At 37.7% G+C, this 15,622-nt stretch overlaps 1 protein-coding gene across 1 annotated transcript in view; it reads right to left on the reverse strand.

Moving 5' to 3' along the window:
- The window catches only part of LOC147401716 (basal transcription factor complex subunit-like protein), a 43,604-nt gene extending 29,183 nt beyond the window's left edge, over positions 1-14,421 (reverse strand). Inside the window, exons 1-6 of the mRNA XM_086443078.1 lie at positions 14,266-14,421; positions 14,093-14,199; positions 13,731-14,007; positions 13,612-13,658; positions 6,215-6,252; positions 6,091-6,136 (exon numbers count right to left, since the gene is read on the reverse strand). Of these exons, the coding sequence (XP_086299204.1) occupies positions 6,091-6,136; positions 6,215-6,252; positions 13,612-13,658; positions 13,731-14,007; positions 14,093-14,199; positions 14,266-14,296 (546 nt within the window). The 5' untranslated portion in view covers positions 14,297-14,421. The remainder of the gene's footprint in view (positions 1-6,090; positions 6,137-6,214; positions 6,253-13,611; positions 13,659-13,730; positions 14,008-14,092; positions 14,200-14,265) is intronic.
- Positions 14,422-15,622: the final 1,201 nt, after the last annotated feature.

The raw sequence follows: 15,622 nt of genomic DNA on the forward strand, positions 1-15,622 counted from the left end.
ACAATGTCTGTTTGTACCAAAAGCACATTAAATAATGTACATCAAACAGCAGTTAACGGTATATGGTAAAATTAAGATGGAAAAGAAAGTTAATTTAGTCCCATTCCAAAAGGGTGTGGGATATCTCCAATAATTTAATTCAAATACTAATTTAGTTTTAGTATTTGAACAACCCTCAAAAGGTTGTCTAACAGGCTTTCATGAAAAAGACTCGATCATATTCAGTTGTCATCCTCCACAATGGTCCTTACAATTATGATGTATCCTCCATTGAAGCACTCAACACACCTCTATGATCACGACTACAAATTTCAAATCAAGTCCCTTCTACACTAACAATTGCTAAAATCCCCAAGTATACAAACATAGAGCCCATTTTACTCTCTTTTTTTTTTTTTTTTTTTTTTTGATAGGTAAAGAGCTTATTTTACTTAGCTAATACAAATATCATTTAAACCTAAATGCCCACTCATAATCAATCCCTTTATTGTGCCAACCCAACCCAACCCACTATCTTATGATTTCTATCACCTAACATCTGTCAAGCAGCAAACATACACATTCAGCATAAAAACTCGCCAAAATATTTGTATGTACATTCATATCGCAACATAAGAGATGAAATTCTCACGAAATAGCACTACACTCTCTTCAGAATACAAGTTTCATAAATTAGAAACAAGTGAGTGACTCCTACGTATTATATTTGTTGGAATATTTGATATTTATTAGGCAGATTATATTTTATTCTATAATCCCTTAGAGTTGGGAATTAATTAGTTAAGTTTTTATTATTGATTTTGTACCTGATTTAGTTGCTATTTTAGTGACTGATATGGGAGATTTTATTTCCTCTTTTTTTTCCCTAAGAATAGTATGTAATCTGCTATAAATACCTATGGTATTTTATCAATGTAAATAAAATCAGAGGATTGTCTTCTACCTCTGCTCACATGGTATCAGAGCCAGCACTTTGGCCTGATTTACAATGAGTTAAAGGAGGCTTTTATGAAGTCTGCCCTCACCGGACAGACTGAACCTAGTTCAACGGCACCTCCGAACGCATAGCTTCAGCATCAGCGGGTGGCTCCAGAATGGCCACACCGATCCAATCTCTCGACACCACCTCAGCCTTCTCGTTAACAGGGCACAAACTGACAGGCAAAAATTATGTTCAGTGGGCTCAGACCATGGAGATCTTCATTGGTGGTCGTGGAAAGGAAGAATACCTGACCGGAGAAGCAAAACAACCACCCCAGGAGGACCCTTCATACAAAACTTGGAGAGCAGAGAATCGCACGGTTATGACATGGCTGCTTGGATCTATGGAGCCCAACATCAGTCAAAACTTTTTATTCTACAACACGACAGAGGAGCTTTGGAATGCTGTCAAGACCACCTATTCTGATATTGAAAATACTGCAGAGCAATTTTCCTTGGAAGGTGCCCTCATCGACCTTAAACAAGGAAACCTTGATGTCACGGAATATTATAACAAACTGTCCTGGTATTGGCAGCAACTTGATGCCTTTGATGATCTCGATTGGTGCTGTTCAAATGGAAGGCAAAAGTATAGGAGTATTGTGGAAAAAAGGAGAATTTTTGCCTTCCTCAATGGTCTCAACAAATACCTCGATCCTGTTCGTGGCAGGCTAATCTCTACAAAACCTCTCTTACCCATAACAGAGGTGTTCTCGGAGGTTCGCAAGGAGGAGAGTCGACTCAAAGTAATGTGCAAAGAAGATTGCAACCCCAGCCCTCAAGTGCCTGATAGTTCAGCCCTTATGACGCATGGCTCAAGCCTTTCCCGAGGAGAAGGACGTGGACGGGGCAAGCGGACCTGGTGTGATCACTGCAATAAGCCGGGGCATACAAAAGACACATGTTGGAAACAACATGGCAAGCTTGCCAACTGGAAACCAAGCCAACGGGCATATCATACAGTGGAACAATCTCCCTCCACTGAATTTAGCCAGGATCAACTTGATCAACTCCAACACCTCTTCTCTCAATTCCAGCAAAAAGCTTCCCCATCTAATGATGCTCTTAATTGTGCCATAGCAATAAAAGGTAATTTTCAAGCCCTTACTACTGAACGTACTATTATGGACCCATGGATCATTGATTCCGGTGCCTCGGATCACATGACCAGCAACTCTCATCTATTTGTTACTTACACTCCATACTCGAGTAATACAAAAATCAAAATTGCTGATGGGACTTTGACACCAATGGCTGGGAGTGGTACAATAAAAATATCAGGAGAAATAATGTTAAAATCGGTCTTACATGTGCCTAAATTGTCTTGTAACTTAGTTTCTATTTCTAAGTTAACTCGTGATCTTAAGTGTGTGGCTAAATTCTTCCCTTCTCATTGTGAGTTTCAGGAAACGCTTTTTGGGAGGGCGATTGGCAATGCTAGGGCATGTGATGGGCTATACTACTTCGATGTTGAAACTCCCTTGTATGGACAAGCTCAGAAATCTAGTTTAGATTGTGAATCTTCTTCTAGTTTTCAAGAAATAATGTTGTGGCATAAAAGACTCGGCCACCCCAGTTTTCCGTATTTACAAAAATTGTTTCCCTCTTTGTTTCGAAATAAAAGTTTAAGTTCATTTCAGTGTGAAGTGTGTCAATTAGCAAAACATACTCGTGTTCCTTATCCTTTACAACCCTATAAACCATCCTCTCCATTCTATCTTATTCATAGTGATGTGTGGGGTCCATCTCGGGTTACTTCTCTAACGGGTAAAAAATGGTTCGTAACTTTTATTGATGATCATACTCGTGCTTGCTGGATTTATCTCCTAAAAGAAAAATCAGAAGTTGAAATTGTCTTTAAACAATTCCATGCCTTTATACAAACCCAATTTCAAACACCGATTCAAGTCCTTCGCACCGACAATGGTCGAGAATACTATAACTCTATTTTAGGAGAATACTTAAGCAAAAATGGGATTTTTCACCAAAGTTCTTGTCCCAGAACCCCTCAACAAAATGGCATAGCTGAATAGAAAAACAGACACCTTTTAGAAGTTGCTAGAGCCCTCATGATTAATAATTCCATTCCTAAACAATATTGGGGGGATGCCGTTCTTATAGCCTCATATCTCATCAACCGCCTCCCTACCAAAATCCTCAACTATCTCACACCACTTGATGCCCTTCATTCCTTCTTTCCAGCCCTTCGGATCTTTACCTCTCTACCTCTAAAAACCTTTGGCAGCACATGTTTCGTCCACACTCCAACACACACTCGCAGTAAGTTCGATCCTAGAGCAATTAGATGCATATTCCTTGGCTATTCTGCCCACCAAAAGGGGTATAAGTGCTACTGTCCATCCACCAAGAAGTTATTTGTTACCTTAGATGTTACATTCTTTGAGTCCGAATCGTACTACCCCCAAAATTTCCTTCAGGGGGAGTCAACACCTCATAATTCTACCTTGGAAGGAAATTTTTGGTGGGTCCCTAGTTCCATTGAAACCAGTCCTCCTACACAATTCCCAAGCCCTCAAATTGAGTCTAGTCCACCTTCCCAAGAAGCCGAAACCTTTATACCACCTGAAACCAGGAAAATAGTGGAAGAACCACACACTGAGTTACGTGTCTATACAAAGAGAGAAAAAAATCAGGTAGTATCACCTATCACATCTCGACAGCATGGCCATGAATCCAACCCGAGAGTGAAAAATCCTGTGACTCCGCGGGAGAACCTAGCATCACCAAATAAAGGAGTTGAAGAAGACCAAACTAATTCTGATTTGCCCATTGCTAAAAGAAAAGGAGTAAGGTCTTGCACATTGCATCCCATCTCCACTTTTGCTCACACTCAAATCTGTCATCTTCATTCCGAGCCTTTGTGACAAAGATTGAAGAAATTGAGATCCCAAGCACTATACAATCAGCCTTGCAAGATCCAAAGTGGAAGGAAGCAGTCTTTGAAGAAATGAAGGCCTTAAAAAAGAATCAAACCTGGGAGTTAGCGAAATTGCCAGAAGGGAAGAATACAGTAGGCTGCAAATGGGTTTTTACAGTGAAGTACAAATCTGATAGAAATGTTGAAAGATATAAGGCACGGTTGATTGCAAAGGGCTTCACTCAAACTTACGGTATTGACTACATGGAGACCTTTGCACCTATGCTTCTTTCTTTAGCGGCTAATCTTGACTGGCCTCTACACCAACTCGACGTAAAAAATGCATTCCTCAACGGAGATTTGAATGAGGAAGTGTACATGGATGTCCCACCAGGATTCGAATATCTCTATGAGAAAGGTGAGGTTTGCCGATTGAAGAAATCACTTTACGGGCTGAAACAGTCACCAAGGGCATGGTTTAACCATTTTTCAAAGTCAATACAAGGACATGGATATGATCAAGGAGAAACAGATCATACTATGTTCTTCAGGCATTCATCAGAAGGTAAAGTAACTATCCTAATAGTGTATGTTGATGACATAATTGTTACTGGGAATGATGAAGTAGAGATTGACCGATTAAAACGAGGTCTTGCAAAGGAATTTGAAGTCAAGGAGCTGGGTGAGTTGAAGTATTTTCTGGGCATGGAGATTGCAAGGAGCAAAAAAGGTATTTCAGTGTCACAAAAGAAATATACTCTTGATCTGTTGAAAGAGACAGGTATGCTTGGCTGCAAACCTGCTGAGACACCTGTTGATCCGTATAATAAGTTGGGCAAAAGTGAAGTAGGAAGTCGGTAGATAGGGGGAGATACCAAAGATTGGTTGGTAAGTTGATCTATCTCTCGCATACAAGGCCAGATATTGCCTTCGCTGTGAGCACTGTCAGTCAACATATGCATTCTCCATATGAGGTTCATTTGGACGCTGTGTATAGGATACTTAGGTATCTAAAAATGACTCCAGGACAAGGGCTGTTTTTTAAAAAGGGCGTGAAGCGAAGTATAGAAGCCTTTACTGATGCTGATTGGGCTGGCTCAATAGAAGATAGAAGATCTACCTCAGGTTACTGTACAATGGTGTGGGGAATCTTGGTAACTTGGAGGAGCAAAAAACAAAATGTTGTAGCAAGAAGTAGTGCTGAAGCTGAGTTTAGGGCTCTTGCTCATGGTATATGTGAACTAATGTGGTTGAGAAGGCTAATGACGGAATTGAAACTTTGGAGTGAGGGTCCTATGAAATTGTATAGCGATAGCAAGGCTGCTATTAGCATTGCACATAATCCAGTCCACCATGACCGTACCAAGCACGTGGAGGTGGATAAACATTTCATAAAAGAGAAAGTTGAGGAAGGAATAATTTGCATGGCTTATATTCCTACAAATCAGCAAACAGCAGATGTGTTTACTAAAGGATTGTCAAGACAAGCTTTTGAGGAGCTGAGAAGCAAACTGGGCATGATCAACATCTTTGCTCCAGTTTGAGGGGGAGTGTTGGAATATTTGATATTTATTAGGCAGATTATATTTTATTCTATAATCCCTTAGAGTTGGAATTAATTAGTTAAGTTTTTATTACTGATTTTGTACCTGATTTAGTTGCTATTTTAGTGACTGATATGGGAGATTTTATTTCCTCTTTTTTTTCCCTAAGAATAGTATGTAATCTGCTATAAATACCTATGGTATTTTATCAATGTAAATAAAATCAGAGGATTGTCTTCTACCTCTGCTCACAATATTCAATTACAACCAAAGTGACCACTAACCACAAAATCATGAGGTTGGAAATAAAAACAGAAGATAAAAGTAAAGCTGACCTACAAGCTATTGTTATGAAAAAAAACAATTAGCAATTTGATCAATAAAGGCTGATGTGCCAAAGAAATCTAATACAAATATTTAGAATTTCACAAAATAAATGTATAACAATGGTGAAGCTACTATACGAGAAAGATCAATAGAGATTATTACACATACCTAATCCCAATCTATAGTTCAATATTTCAGTGCTATTATACACAGAAAATCTAAATGAGTGCGCGAGTATAGGAATGGAAATCATAAATAAAATTAAACCTCCTTATTTAACACCACCCCCACCCCCCCAACCCAAAATATATATATTGAAAGACCAAAAAACCAAGTCCTGGTATCTCATGAATACAATACCATGGATCGCTGAGCGGAGAATATTGCATTCATTACTGCAACATATCTGCCAAGATACTCTTTCAGACGAGAAACCCAATTGAAATAAGATCAAAATGGTCCAGGAAAATCATGGAAAACATACTGTTCAGGTCCATCTGGGGAGCCCTGCAGGCATAAAATCTGTGGTTGAATGTTAGTCGAAGGCCCCAAAACAGTTTCACTCACAAAAAAATTAAATAAATACATGAAGGAGAATTTTAAAAGCAAGAAATGTTATGGAACCAACTGCTTTTTCCAAAGATCCCCGTAAGCAACTTTCATAATTCTTTTCTTTTCCCTCTCCATAAACACCCATTCAAAAATAAAAACATTTCATACCCTAGCAACAAAAAGACAGTGACCAACAAGATGATTCATTATACCCCTTTTGTTCCATAGGTGGTGAGGTATATATATTGAGGAATCAAGTACTTAGGACAGTCAAAGTGGCCAACAATACCACTGAACAAAAAGCCCTCAAAGAAAATACCCTTAAACTGAAGGCCCTATCTTCCTCTCCTTCCAGAGTCCCCAACAGAAAGCAGAAGGGGTAAAACACCAATAGTATTTTCTTTCTTCCCATAAAAGCCCATGAGTGCCAACTCTCAAAAGTGGAAATGACCGAACAAAAGAAACGATCGAAATTATGGAACAATAACATAAAGTAGATCCAGAATTCCCAAGCAAAAGTGCAATGGAGAGGACATAGTTAACTGACTCAGCACTGTTCTTACACATAAAAAAAAAAAAATATGACAGGTGATACCCTGGGCAATGATATTGTCCAGAGACAGAATTCTGCTTCAGGCTGCTCCTACACAAAAAAGGATTTTGTATCCCCAGATAGCGACAATTGGAAATTCCTGATGGTTTTTTGTAAGGACTAGAGACTGATGAAAAGATTTAACGAGAACATCTTGTCATGAGAAGCATCCCAGTCCATATGGTTCTCTTCTGAAGGGAAGATTGCTATTGTGGATATTTGATTGGTGAGACTAGCTAACAATGATACTTCCCAATCATTGAACTGCCTCCTAAAGCCAAAATCCCTCAACCATGTCAATAGCCATCTATTTTTTCAATGAAAAAGAATTCAGATTCGTTGCACATTGTGCTTGGAGTGATGACCTGTCACAGCAACTATCCCCCCAAAACCAATCTTTGCCCCCCCCCCCCCCTTTCCAATCAAGGCCCCCCCCCCTCCCCCTTTCCAATCAAGAAGGGAAACCTCTTACAAAAGTCAAGAAGAATCTTGATGATGTATTTCCATACCCCACACCCATAAGACGCCCTCGTGTTCTTGCTTTCCCATCAAAAGTTTCTAGCCCCAAACTTAGCAATGCAACCGTTACCAACAACCAATCGAAATCAAGCTCAAACCTCCAAAGTGTTTTAGATAACAAGGCTATGTTCATTTGTTTGAATTTTGACTTAGCCTAAGCCTAAGAAAAGGAAATTCTCCAAAAGTATCCCTTGGAACTCCTCAAAACATTTACACCAAAAAGAACAAAGCCTAATATATTGTTGATGACTTTCTGGATGAATTGCTCCATCTTCTAATTGCCTTTTAGATCCCCCAAGACACCTAAAAAGGCATTAGGCTCAAATAATTATTTACGTGAGAAGGCCCTAAACTAACAACTTTTAAACAATGGTGAAGTTAGGAAAGATCTAGGAATCGAGGAACAATACTAGGAAATGAGCCTATTTTTTTAGGGCGCCAACTTAGTAAAGTCAATTGATGACAATACCATAGTCCCGGGTTCAATTCCTGCCATCATCAAGTTACTTATCTCACCAAAAATAGACTAACCTATAAAAAAAAGATAGGAAATGAGTAAGGACCCCCTTGTAAATGGAAAATGAATCAAACAAGGATCGACTGACTCCCGTTTGATTTACATGGGAAGCAAAAAAGTATGCATTGAAAATCCTCGATTGATCAAGTGGTCCGTACTGAGAATACTGTCCAAAGTGGCTAACCAGGTAAAGAATGTCACTTTGGATGGAACCTTAGGACCCCAAACTAAGACTAACGAAAATTGAAGAGATGAGACAGGTGCTACTAAGAATAAAACAATTTAATCAAAAAAGACCTCTCTTTGTTTCATGTCCACTCTAACACTTAATAAAGATATTGAAATTAGATTGATAAAGTTGGCTAACTCGTAAACCTTGAAATCATTGAGACCCCTTCTGAAGCCCAAGTCTCAAAATCACTTACGCTTATTCAAAATCATGAAAGCTTCACCCATGAATTCTTTTTGTTTGAGATAGAAAACAATGTTGGGAGTACTGAAGGCAAAGACGTATCATCACCCCAATGGTCCTCCCAAAAATCTTATCCTATTCCCATTTCCCACCTTAAAAGCAATGTTCTTACAAAATTCTAATTGAAACTTGGCAACTCCTTTCAAAACATTGCATTTGTGGGGAAAAAAATTTAAGGTGAAGATGAAGATTTTATTAAAAGAAAGAAGGAGAAGGTCAAGCAAGCCACCCAAGTACAGAAGGCAAAACAAAAACAAACAATTACAATTATCCTTTAAATATTCAGCAAGTTTACTCCAAGAGAATATTAACCCCAATATGTCCAAAATGAACTCATGCAAAAAAAAGTTACTTCCCTTCGAAGACCATATTGTTCCACTCCATCCAAAGATCCCAACAAACGGCAAAAGAGGTTAAAGACCACAGGATTCTTTTATTGGAGCAGGATCTTCAAGGAATTTAGAGGAACTTTTTTCTCAGGACTTTTTATTCAAATGAGATTCATTATACAACTCGTGAATCTTTAGTTGATCACTGCTTTGGTTTGTTATAGTTTCATTTCGTATACTTGGTACTATCATCCTTATTCTTTCTTCTTCAATAAAATTTCCTTTTTACCCATCATTAAGAGAAAGAGAAAGAAAATACGAAAAAACACCAAGAGACCTCAAATAACAATAGAAAATGACCACAAACCTCTATAACAAAATGACAGTGAATAAGTAAATGATTGATTGATTCCCACTTGACTTGCACAAAAACTGAAAGTTGACCGATGCTATTCGTTTTGCCATAATGACATTTGTAGTAAGAATTTTTCCAAGTTTTGTCGACCAAATGAGGAAGGGTATTTTAGATGTAACTTTTGGACCCCAAATGGTAATGTTGGGAAAAAAGGAAAGATAGTTGGGACCCAAAGCATTGTATAAAGATTTGACAAAGAACACTTTATTCTTGTTTGCCTCCCATCCACAATTGTTCTGCATTGAAGAGTTAATGTGGTCATGGGAAGTACTTTCAATTAGACTAGCAACCTCTTGAATCTCTCAATCATCGAATATCCTCTTGAACTTAAGATCCCATAATGAATCATGAAATCTTTCAATTAGCATCTTTCTTGAGCGACAATGAGAATAAATTTAAGAATTGAGGCCTTGAGGGCAGAACTCCGCACCAACGGTCTTCCCATACAACTATAGCCCCCTTCCCCACTCTAAATGAAATCATTTAATAGAACTCCGGAAAGATATCTTACAAATTTCTCTCCAAACTAAGCACTCATAACCATAAGATATTGATCCACTCTCCCAGCCAAAACAACCAGCCCAATATTTGGCCTTGATAACTCCTTCCATGCGCTACAACTCCCAACCCCAAACATCCACAACCACTTTCCTATTAATGCCAAGTTCATCACTCTAATCTTCCTAATTCCAATAACCCCTTTTTTCGTTATATAATAAATCAAATTCACTTGACAATGTGAAATTTCTTATTACCAACCTTGCATTCCATAAAAAATTCAGTATCATTTTGCTTTCCAAAATAAATATAAAAAAACTCGTGTCAGCTTTTCAATTTGCACTTTGATACTTTTAGATAATGAAAACAAGGATAGCAAGTATATTGGAACCTTGATAGGGTGTTGTTGATCAAAATCACTTTACCTCCCTTTGAGAGGTATTTAGATTTGCAAGACCCAATTTTCTTCCTTACTCTATACTACTTCTATAAATAGCATACAGAGAAAGACAAAGGTAGGAAGTCAAGAATGAGTACACCTGAATCTTAGTGTAGCAACAAGCATGGATATGTTTTTAGTTGACCCAACACCATAAATTATGGTCTTATGCAGATTTATTGATAAACCTGAATTTGCTTCAAAACAAATTAATAATCCCCTAAGAAGTCTTATCTAGTCAACAAAATCTTCCAAGAACACAATTGTGTCATCCGCAAAATGTAAATGAGAAATCATGGGACCCTCCGATTTCACTTTGAACCAAGATATTCTTCCAATACTGATTGTTCTACTCAGCATATAATTCAATGTTTCAGCCACAATAAGAAATGTGACAATGGATCTTCTTGTCTTAACCTACTCGAGCTTTTGAAGAAATTTGCTAGACTACCATTAACTAGGATGAAAAACTATACGGTAGACACATTTCATGATCCATCCGATCCATTGGGATTTGGCAATCAAGACTTCATCCAAGATCTAAAGACTTTTCACAAAAGCTCTTTGCTCAAGACCAATAATGTTGCTTATAACTTCTTTTAGTATTCCCACAAGCAATTTGGATGTGATTCTGTTCATTGATGACTGATCCCGTAAGGTTATTTGATCTTCGGCCGCGAATGATTCCAATGTCCATTTTCTTGGGGATCAAAATTCAAAGTAACAAATGTATTGTTATACATAATCTAAGAATCTATTCTCTTCAAAATCAATAAGTACAAGCATGAAGTCATTGCACACAATGTCCCAACAAGATTTAAAGAATGTCATTGAGAATAAATCAAGACTCGAGGCTTTGTCTCCATTCAAAACCACAAAGTTTGGAAGACCTCTTCAACCTCTAGAGGTCTCTCCAACCAATTGTGTTGAGCGAAGCCTAGTGATTCTATCGAATTCCATTATTTTATTTTATTTTTTATTTTTTAATAGGCAAATTCCAAATTTTCCAACTTGGGCCAATCCATATAATTCCCAGAGTAAGGTTTTTGTACAATTTGACAACCCAATTTACAATGTTATTGTCTCCTTCGTGGTCCACCACATTAATTATGATCTTAGAAATGTGATTCATCCTTTTCCGCCATTTGCAACCTGATGGAAAAACATTTTGTTATTTTCTCCTTACAACATGATACCCTTGATTTTTGTCTCCAACTTATCTCCTCCAAAATTGCAATCCTTTTGAATTTCACTAATAAGTTTGCTTGTTTTTTTTTCAACTATCTTAGAGGTGGATAAATCTCTACTCCTCTTTTTTATCAAGATTTTCAACTTCCTTAATAAGAAAATCTTTCTTTGAGTCTATTCGGCCAAACGCCACTTTAAGATCCTTCAATTTCTTTCGAAAGTAAACACACGACCTTCCGAGAAAGGAAGATGACTTCCACCAATCAACCATCTTATCATGGAAATCCCTCTAGGAAAGCCACATGTTCTCAAATTTAAAAGGTATTAGTCTATTTGGATCAATCCCCTTCTATGATGATAGGGTAATGGTCAGACGCTGAATTTGGCATTGCAACTAAGTTTCCAAATTGAAATATTCATCCTAGTCCCCAAGACCAAAAACCTACATAATCTCAACAATCTAGGAATATCTTGACAGTTTGACCATGTGAAGTGACTTCCTTACATTAGCAAGTCGATGAGAAAATTCATGTTAACAAACTCATTTCTTCTTGTTAACAAACTCATCAAAGATCCACATAGATTTCTTAATTTTCGAATCTCCCTTTATTCCCAAGAAAACCTAATAATATTAAAGTCTCTTCCTACACATCAAGATTTATACCAATAATCGTCTCTATCGTCTAATTATTCTATTGTCTTTAGTGACTATGGCTAAGAAAGGTCAATTATTCTATTGTTGTAAAGTAGATATAGATGTTTACTGATTCTAGAGTATAACTCATGGCCAAGATAAGGTCATAAGGAACATGGCTAAGAAGTGACTTGGCCAAAATTAAGTACCATGAGGACTTTAAGAAGACAAGTTGTACACATTAATTGGATCTTCTATTGGCAAATCTACTTATTTTTCGGAGGTTTTTCTATCTATCATATATTGAACTATATGTATAGGGATACGAATTATTTCATTTTCATAGAGAATTTCATGAGTTGGGTACAGGCTTGAGCATTGTTCTAAGCTCTAACTCATTATGGACTTGAAAATGCTTAGTCTAAAATGGTCAAGCAAGTCTACGACAAGTGTGAGTTGTAAGAAATAAGATTGTTCAATCATTTCAGTAGAAACGCTTTTTTTTTTTTTTTGGTAAGTAGAGGTTTGTTTATCAAAAGAGAAAAGTGACAGATGAGTTAACCAGCCCAATTACAAAAGGTAACAAAAGACGTCTTACTTTTAACAAACAGAGTCCCATCTAAATACACTCCTCAAAGAATACTCCTTCAAAATCAAGAGCTAACTTACACCAATAGAACAACAGCCCTAGAATGTGCATATATCATCTCGTGAAAATTGCTTTTCATGCATTGGTAGATTCTCCGATTCCTTTCCTTCCAAGCATTCCCAGCAGATGGCAAAAGGAAGTGGATCCCAAAGAGTTATTTTCCTACCCATGAACATATTTGGACTTCAACCTTGAAAAAGAGACTCACTTGAATTTGGAAAGACCCAACTGATTTTGAACAGGGTCGAAAAGTGAGACTAAGATCTTGCAACTAAAGAAAAATGAAACACGATGAGATCATTTAAGTAGAAACTTGGCATAATATTCTTTGGAAAAGACAAATTGATGTAGGTTGCAAACTTTATTCCCCTTCTTGAAGAGAATATTTGAACTTCCTATGATGAATAGAGTTTAGTATTGACCCACTATGGACAAGTGGATTATGCTGATGTTGAGGAGCATTTATGTGGGTCTCACCACTAATTCCATGCATCTAGAGAGGACTTGTTCAATTGGGAGTTTAGTTTCTAATGAGAAAAGGAATTGGTGTTGCACTAGAAGTGTGCAACAGCCAACCCTTACAATAAGGGATTCACAATCGTCTGAGCGGCTAACCCCAGTAACTTTGAGCCTCTCTCCCATCTTTCCTATTTTTTCACTCCTAATAGTGCCCGAGGTATTCTCCATGATTTCTATAACATACCCTAAAGATCTACAATATGAAAATATACATGGATGCTCTAGTAGCGTCAACAACGTGACGCATAGGACTTTCCAATCTCTAGCAACAACATGATATGAGTTAGTTCACATAACAAGTACACCTAAAATTATCTTGTACAAGGCCAACCTGCAGCAGTCACTACGAATGAAAATTTAGAAAGGACTAATGCCCAATATATTTGACCAAATCAAAATAAGTCGCTTGCAAAAGGCGGGCCAAATCACTAGTCAGGTCCAATATGTGACATGCCTTCAATAACATGCCCAAGTTGATCAACATATCCATGAATTTCTAATTCAGCATACTTGACAGATTCGTTTAAAAAAATAACAAACGAAAAGTGGAAAACTCACTCTAGGCTGAGGATGAAGCGGTCCTGATCGGAACACTCTCTGTATATCTATTCACCGAATCAAGCAAAACAAACCCATTGAAAGAAATCAATCAAAGTAATCACAATTGTCAAGGATACAACAGAGAGCGAGGGACAATGATCCCGATAAATGTGATGAAGCAATCCCAGACAAAGTTTTCTCTTCGTTCATCCGTTCGTCCCTCATAACAAAATCCTCCAATTTCTCCAACGTTTTGGAGCAAAGAGCAGGCATTCTCCCATTCTCCAAAGTCTCAATTGTTGCGGGAGACGATGAAGAGTCGTAAACGTAGTTGCAGGAGTTCAATCCAGTGGCGATGACGACTACTTGATTGAGTTGGTTGAGGAGGAGAATCGAGTTCAGAAACGAAAGAACCTGAGTATCAGAGAAGAAAACGAAGATCGATGTTTTAGGGTTTCTGAAAGAGAGAAAAATAGAGAGAGAGAGAGAGAGAGATTACGTGAGAGAGGAAATTGGAGAAGGAGAGAGAGGTGGTGGTGGTGGTGTTAGCTCCGCCCCAAAATAAAGGGTTGGTGTCGAGTAGAACCACGAGAAGGCTAACATCGTCTGCGAAAAAAATATGGAAATTGAGTTTGGAGCGAAAGAGATAGTGAGAGAGAGAGAGAGAGAGACCTGAATAGAGTTTTGATGGAAGTGGCGCCATCAATGTAACGTTCGACAAGATGGAGATGAGTCTGGAGACCTTAAACACAAAATGAATTGGTGTATGTTTGGGTGCGGAGTTTGCGCCGTCTTTGGTTAATATTGAAAGAGTAATTATAAAAGCACCCCCACAAATTATTAAGGGCAGCCCACACCATAGGCAAAATAACCCATTTCATCTGCAAGGCTTCAATCCATCTTATTTATTGTAGTCTTCAAAATGCCTATTTTGTTACTGACTTTTGAAGGTTAAAAAAGATAAAAAGTCTCTACGATTATAGGCGAAGGTTTTAAAAAAAAATTGTAAACTCTGAAGATAATGAATCTTTATTTTTATGTCTTTTTGGAGGTAGAGAAAGCAAGGTAGCAATATAGTTTCTTGGCTAGTGATCGCTGAAGATGACAACATTTTAATATATTGGGGAAGATTAAACTCAAGGACATGTTATCAATTTAAAATGAATAATGTTGAAGTAACAATTTGAGAGACATCGTGGGGACATTGGTGTGTAAGGAACCATAGAGACTTTCATCAAGATCTCACTTGTATCTCGATAAAAAGCGTCTATCGTTCTAGCACACATCCAGGTTAGCCGATGTCCCCCCACGATGTCACTCCAGCATGACTCATTTGAAATATAGGGATGCCTCAAACATGACTCATTTCAATCAGCCTGAATAAGAAAAGAAATTGAAAAGCATTTAGACATGAGATTTGAACGCTCATGTACATTTGTAATGGTTGAATCTGTCTCATGTATTTAAGTGCAACCCTTACCAATGTAATCTCAAGGACCTGATCCCAAATCAAAATGAACATTTTTTTTGTCCATCCAAATTATGAATGGTTCAAACTAATCATTTATGGTGGAATATCATGCAATCAACAATGCCAACCCTAGGTTCTAAGGTATTTTACGTGATTATACGGGATAAATGGATCTTGTATACTCACTTTACTTTAACTATATCAAACAAAATCCACGTTGTCTTCATAGGCCACCACCTCATTTATTCCACATAAAATTAAAGGAAATGCATTCACCAATCTTTATTGGGAAAATATATGTGGCAAGCTTTCCCATCAAGGTTTTTATGGTAAGTATTCCACTTTTGATCATTTAGACATGAGCGATACACCAGGTCCCTCACTTGCCTCTTGATTCATGGCTTCAAAACTATCACAAGTCCTCTCAGTCTATGAGCTAATTAAGTGAGAGCGTTAATGTGAATCGCATCGCATTTGGGGTTGGTAATGGATTGGTTCGGAATCAGATCAATATCAAACCACTCCTAATCCGAAATATTAGGTATATGATCTAAATCC

The sequence above is a fragment of the Akebia trifoliata genome, chromosome 5 (assembly GCF_017979445.1).
Source record: "Akebia trifoliata isolate Shusen 1 chromosome 5, ASM1797944v1, whole genome shotgun sequence".
Taxonomy (NCBI): Eukaryota; Viridiplantae; Streptophyta; class Magnoliopsida; order Ranunculales; family Lardizabalaceae; genus Akebia; species Akebia trifoliata.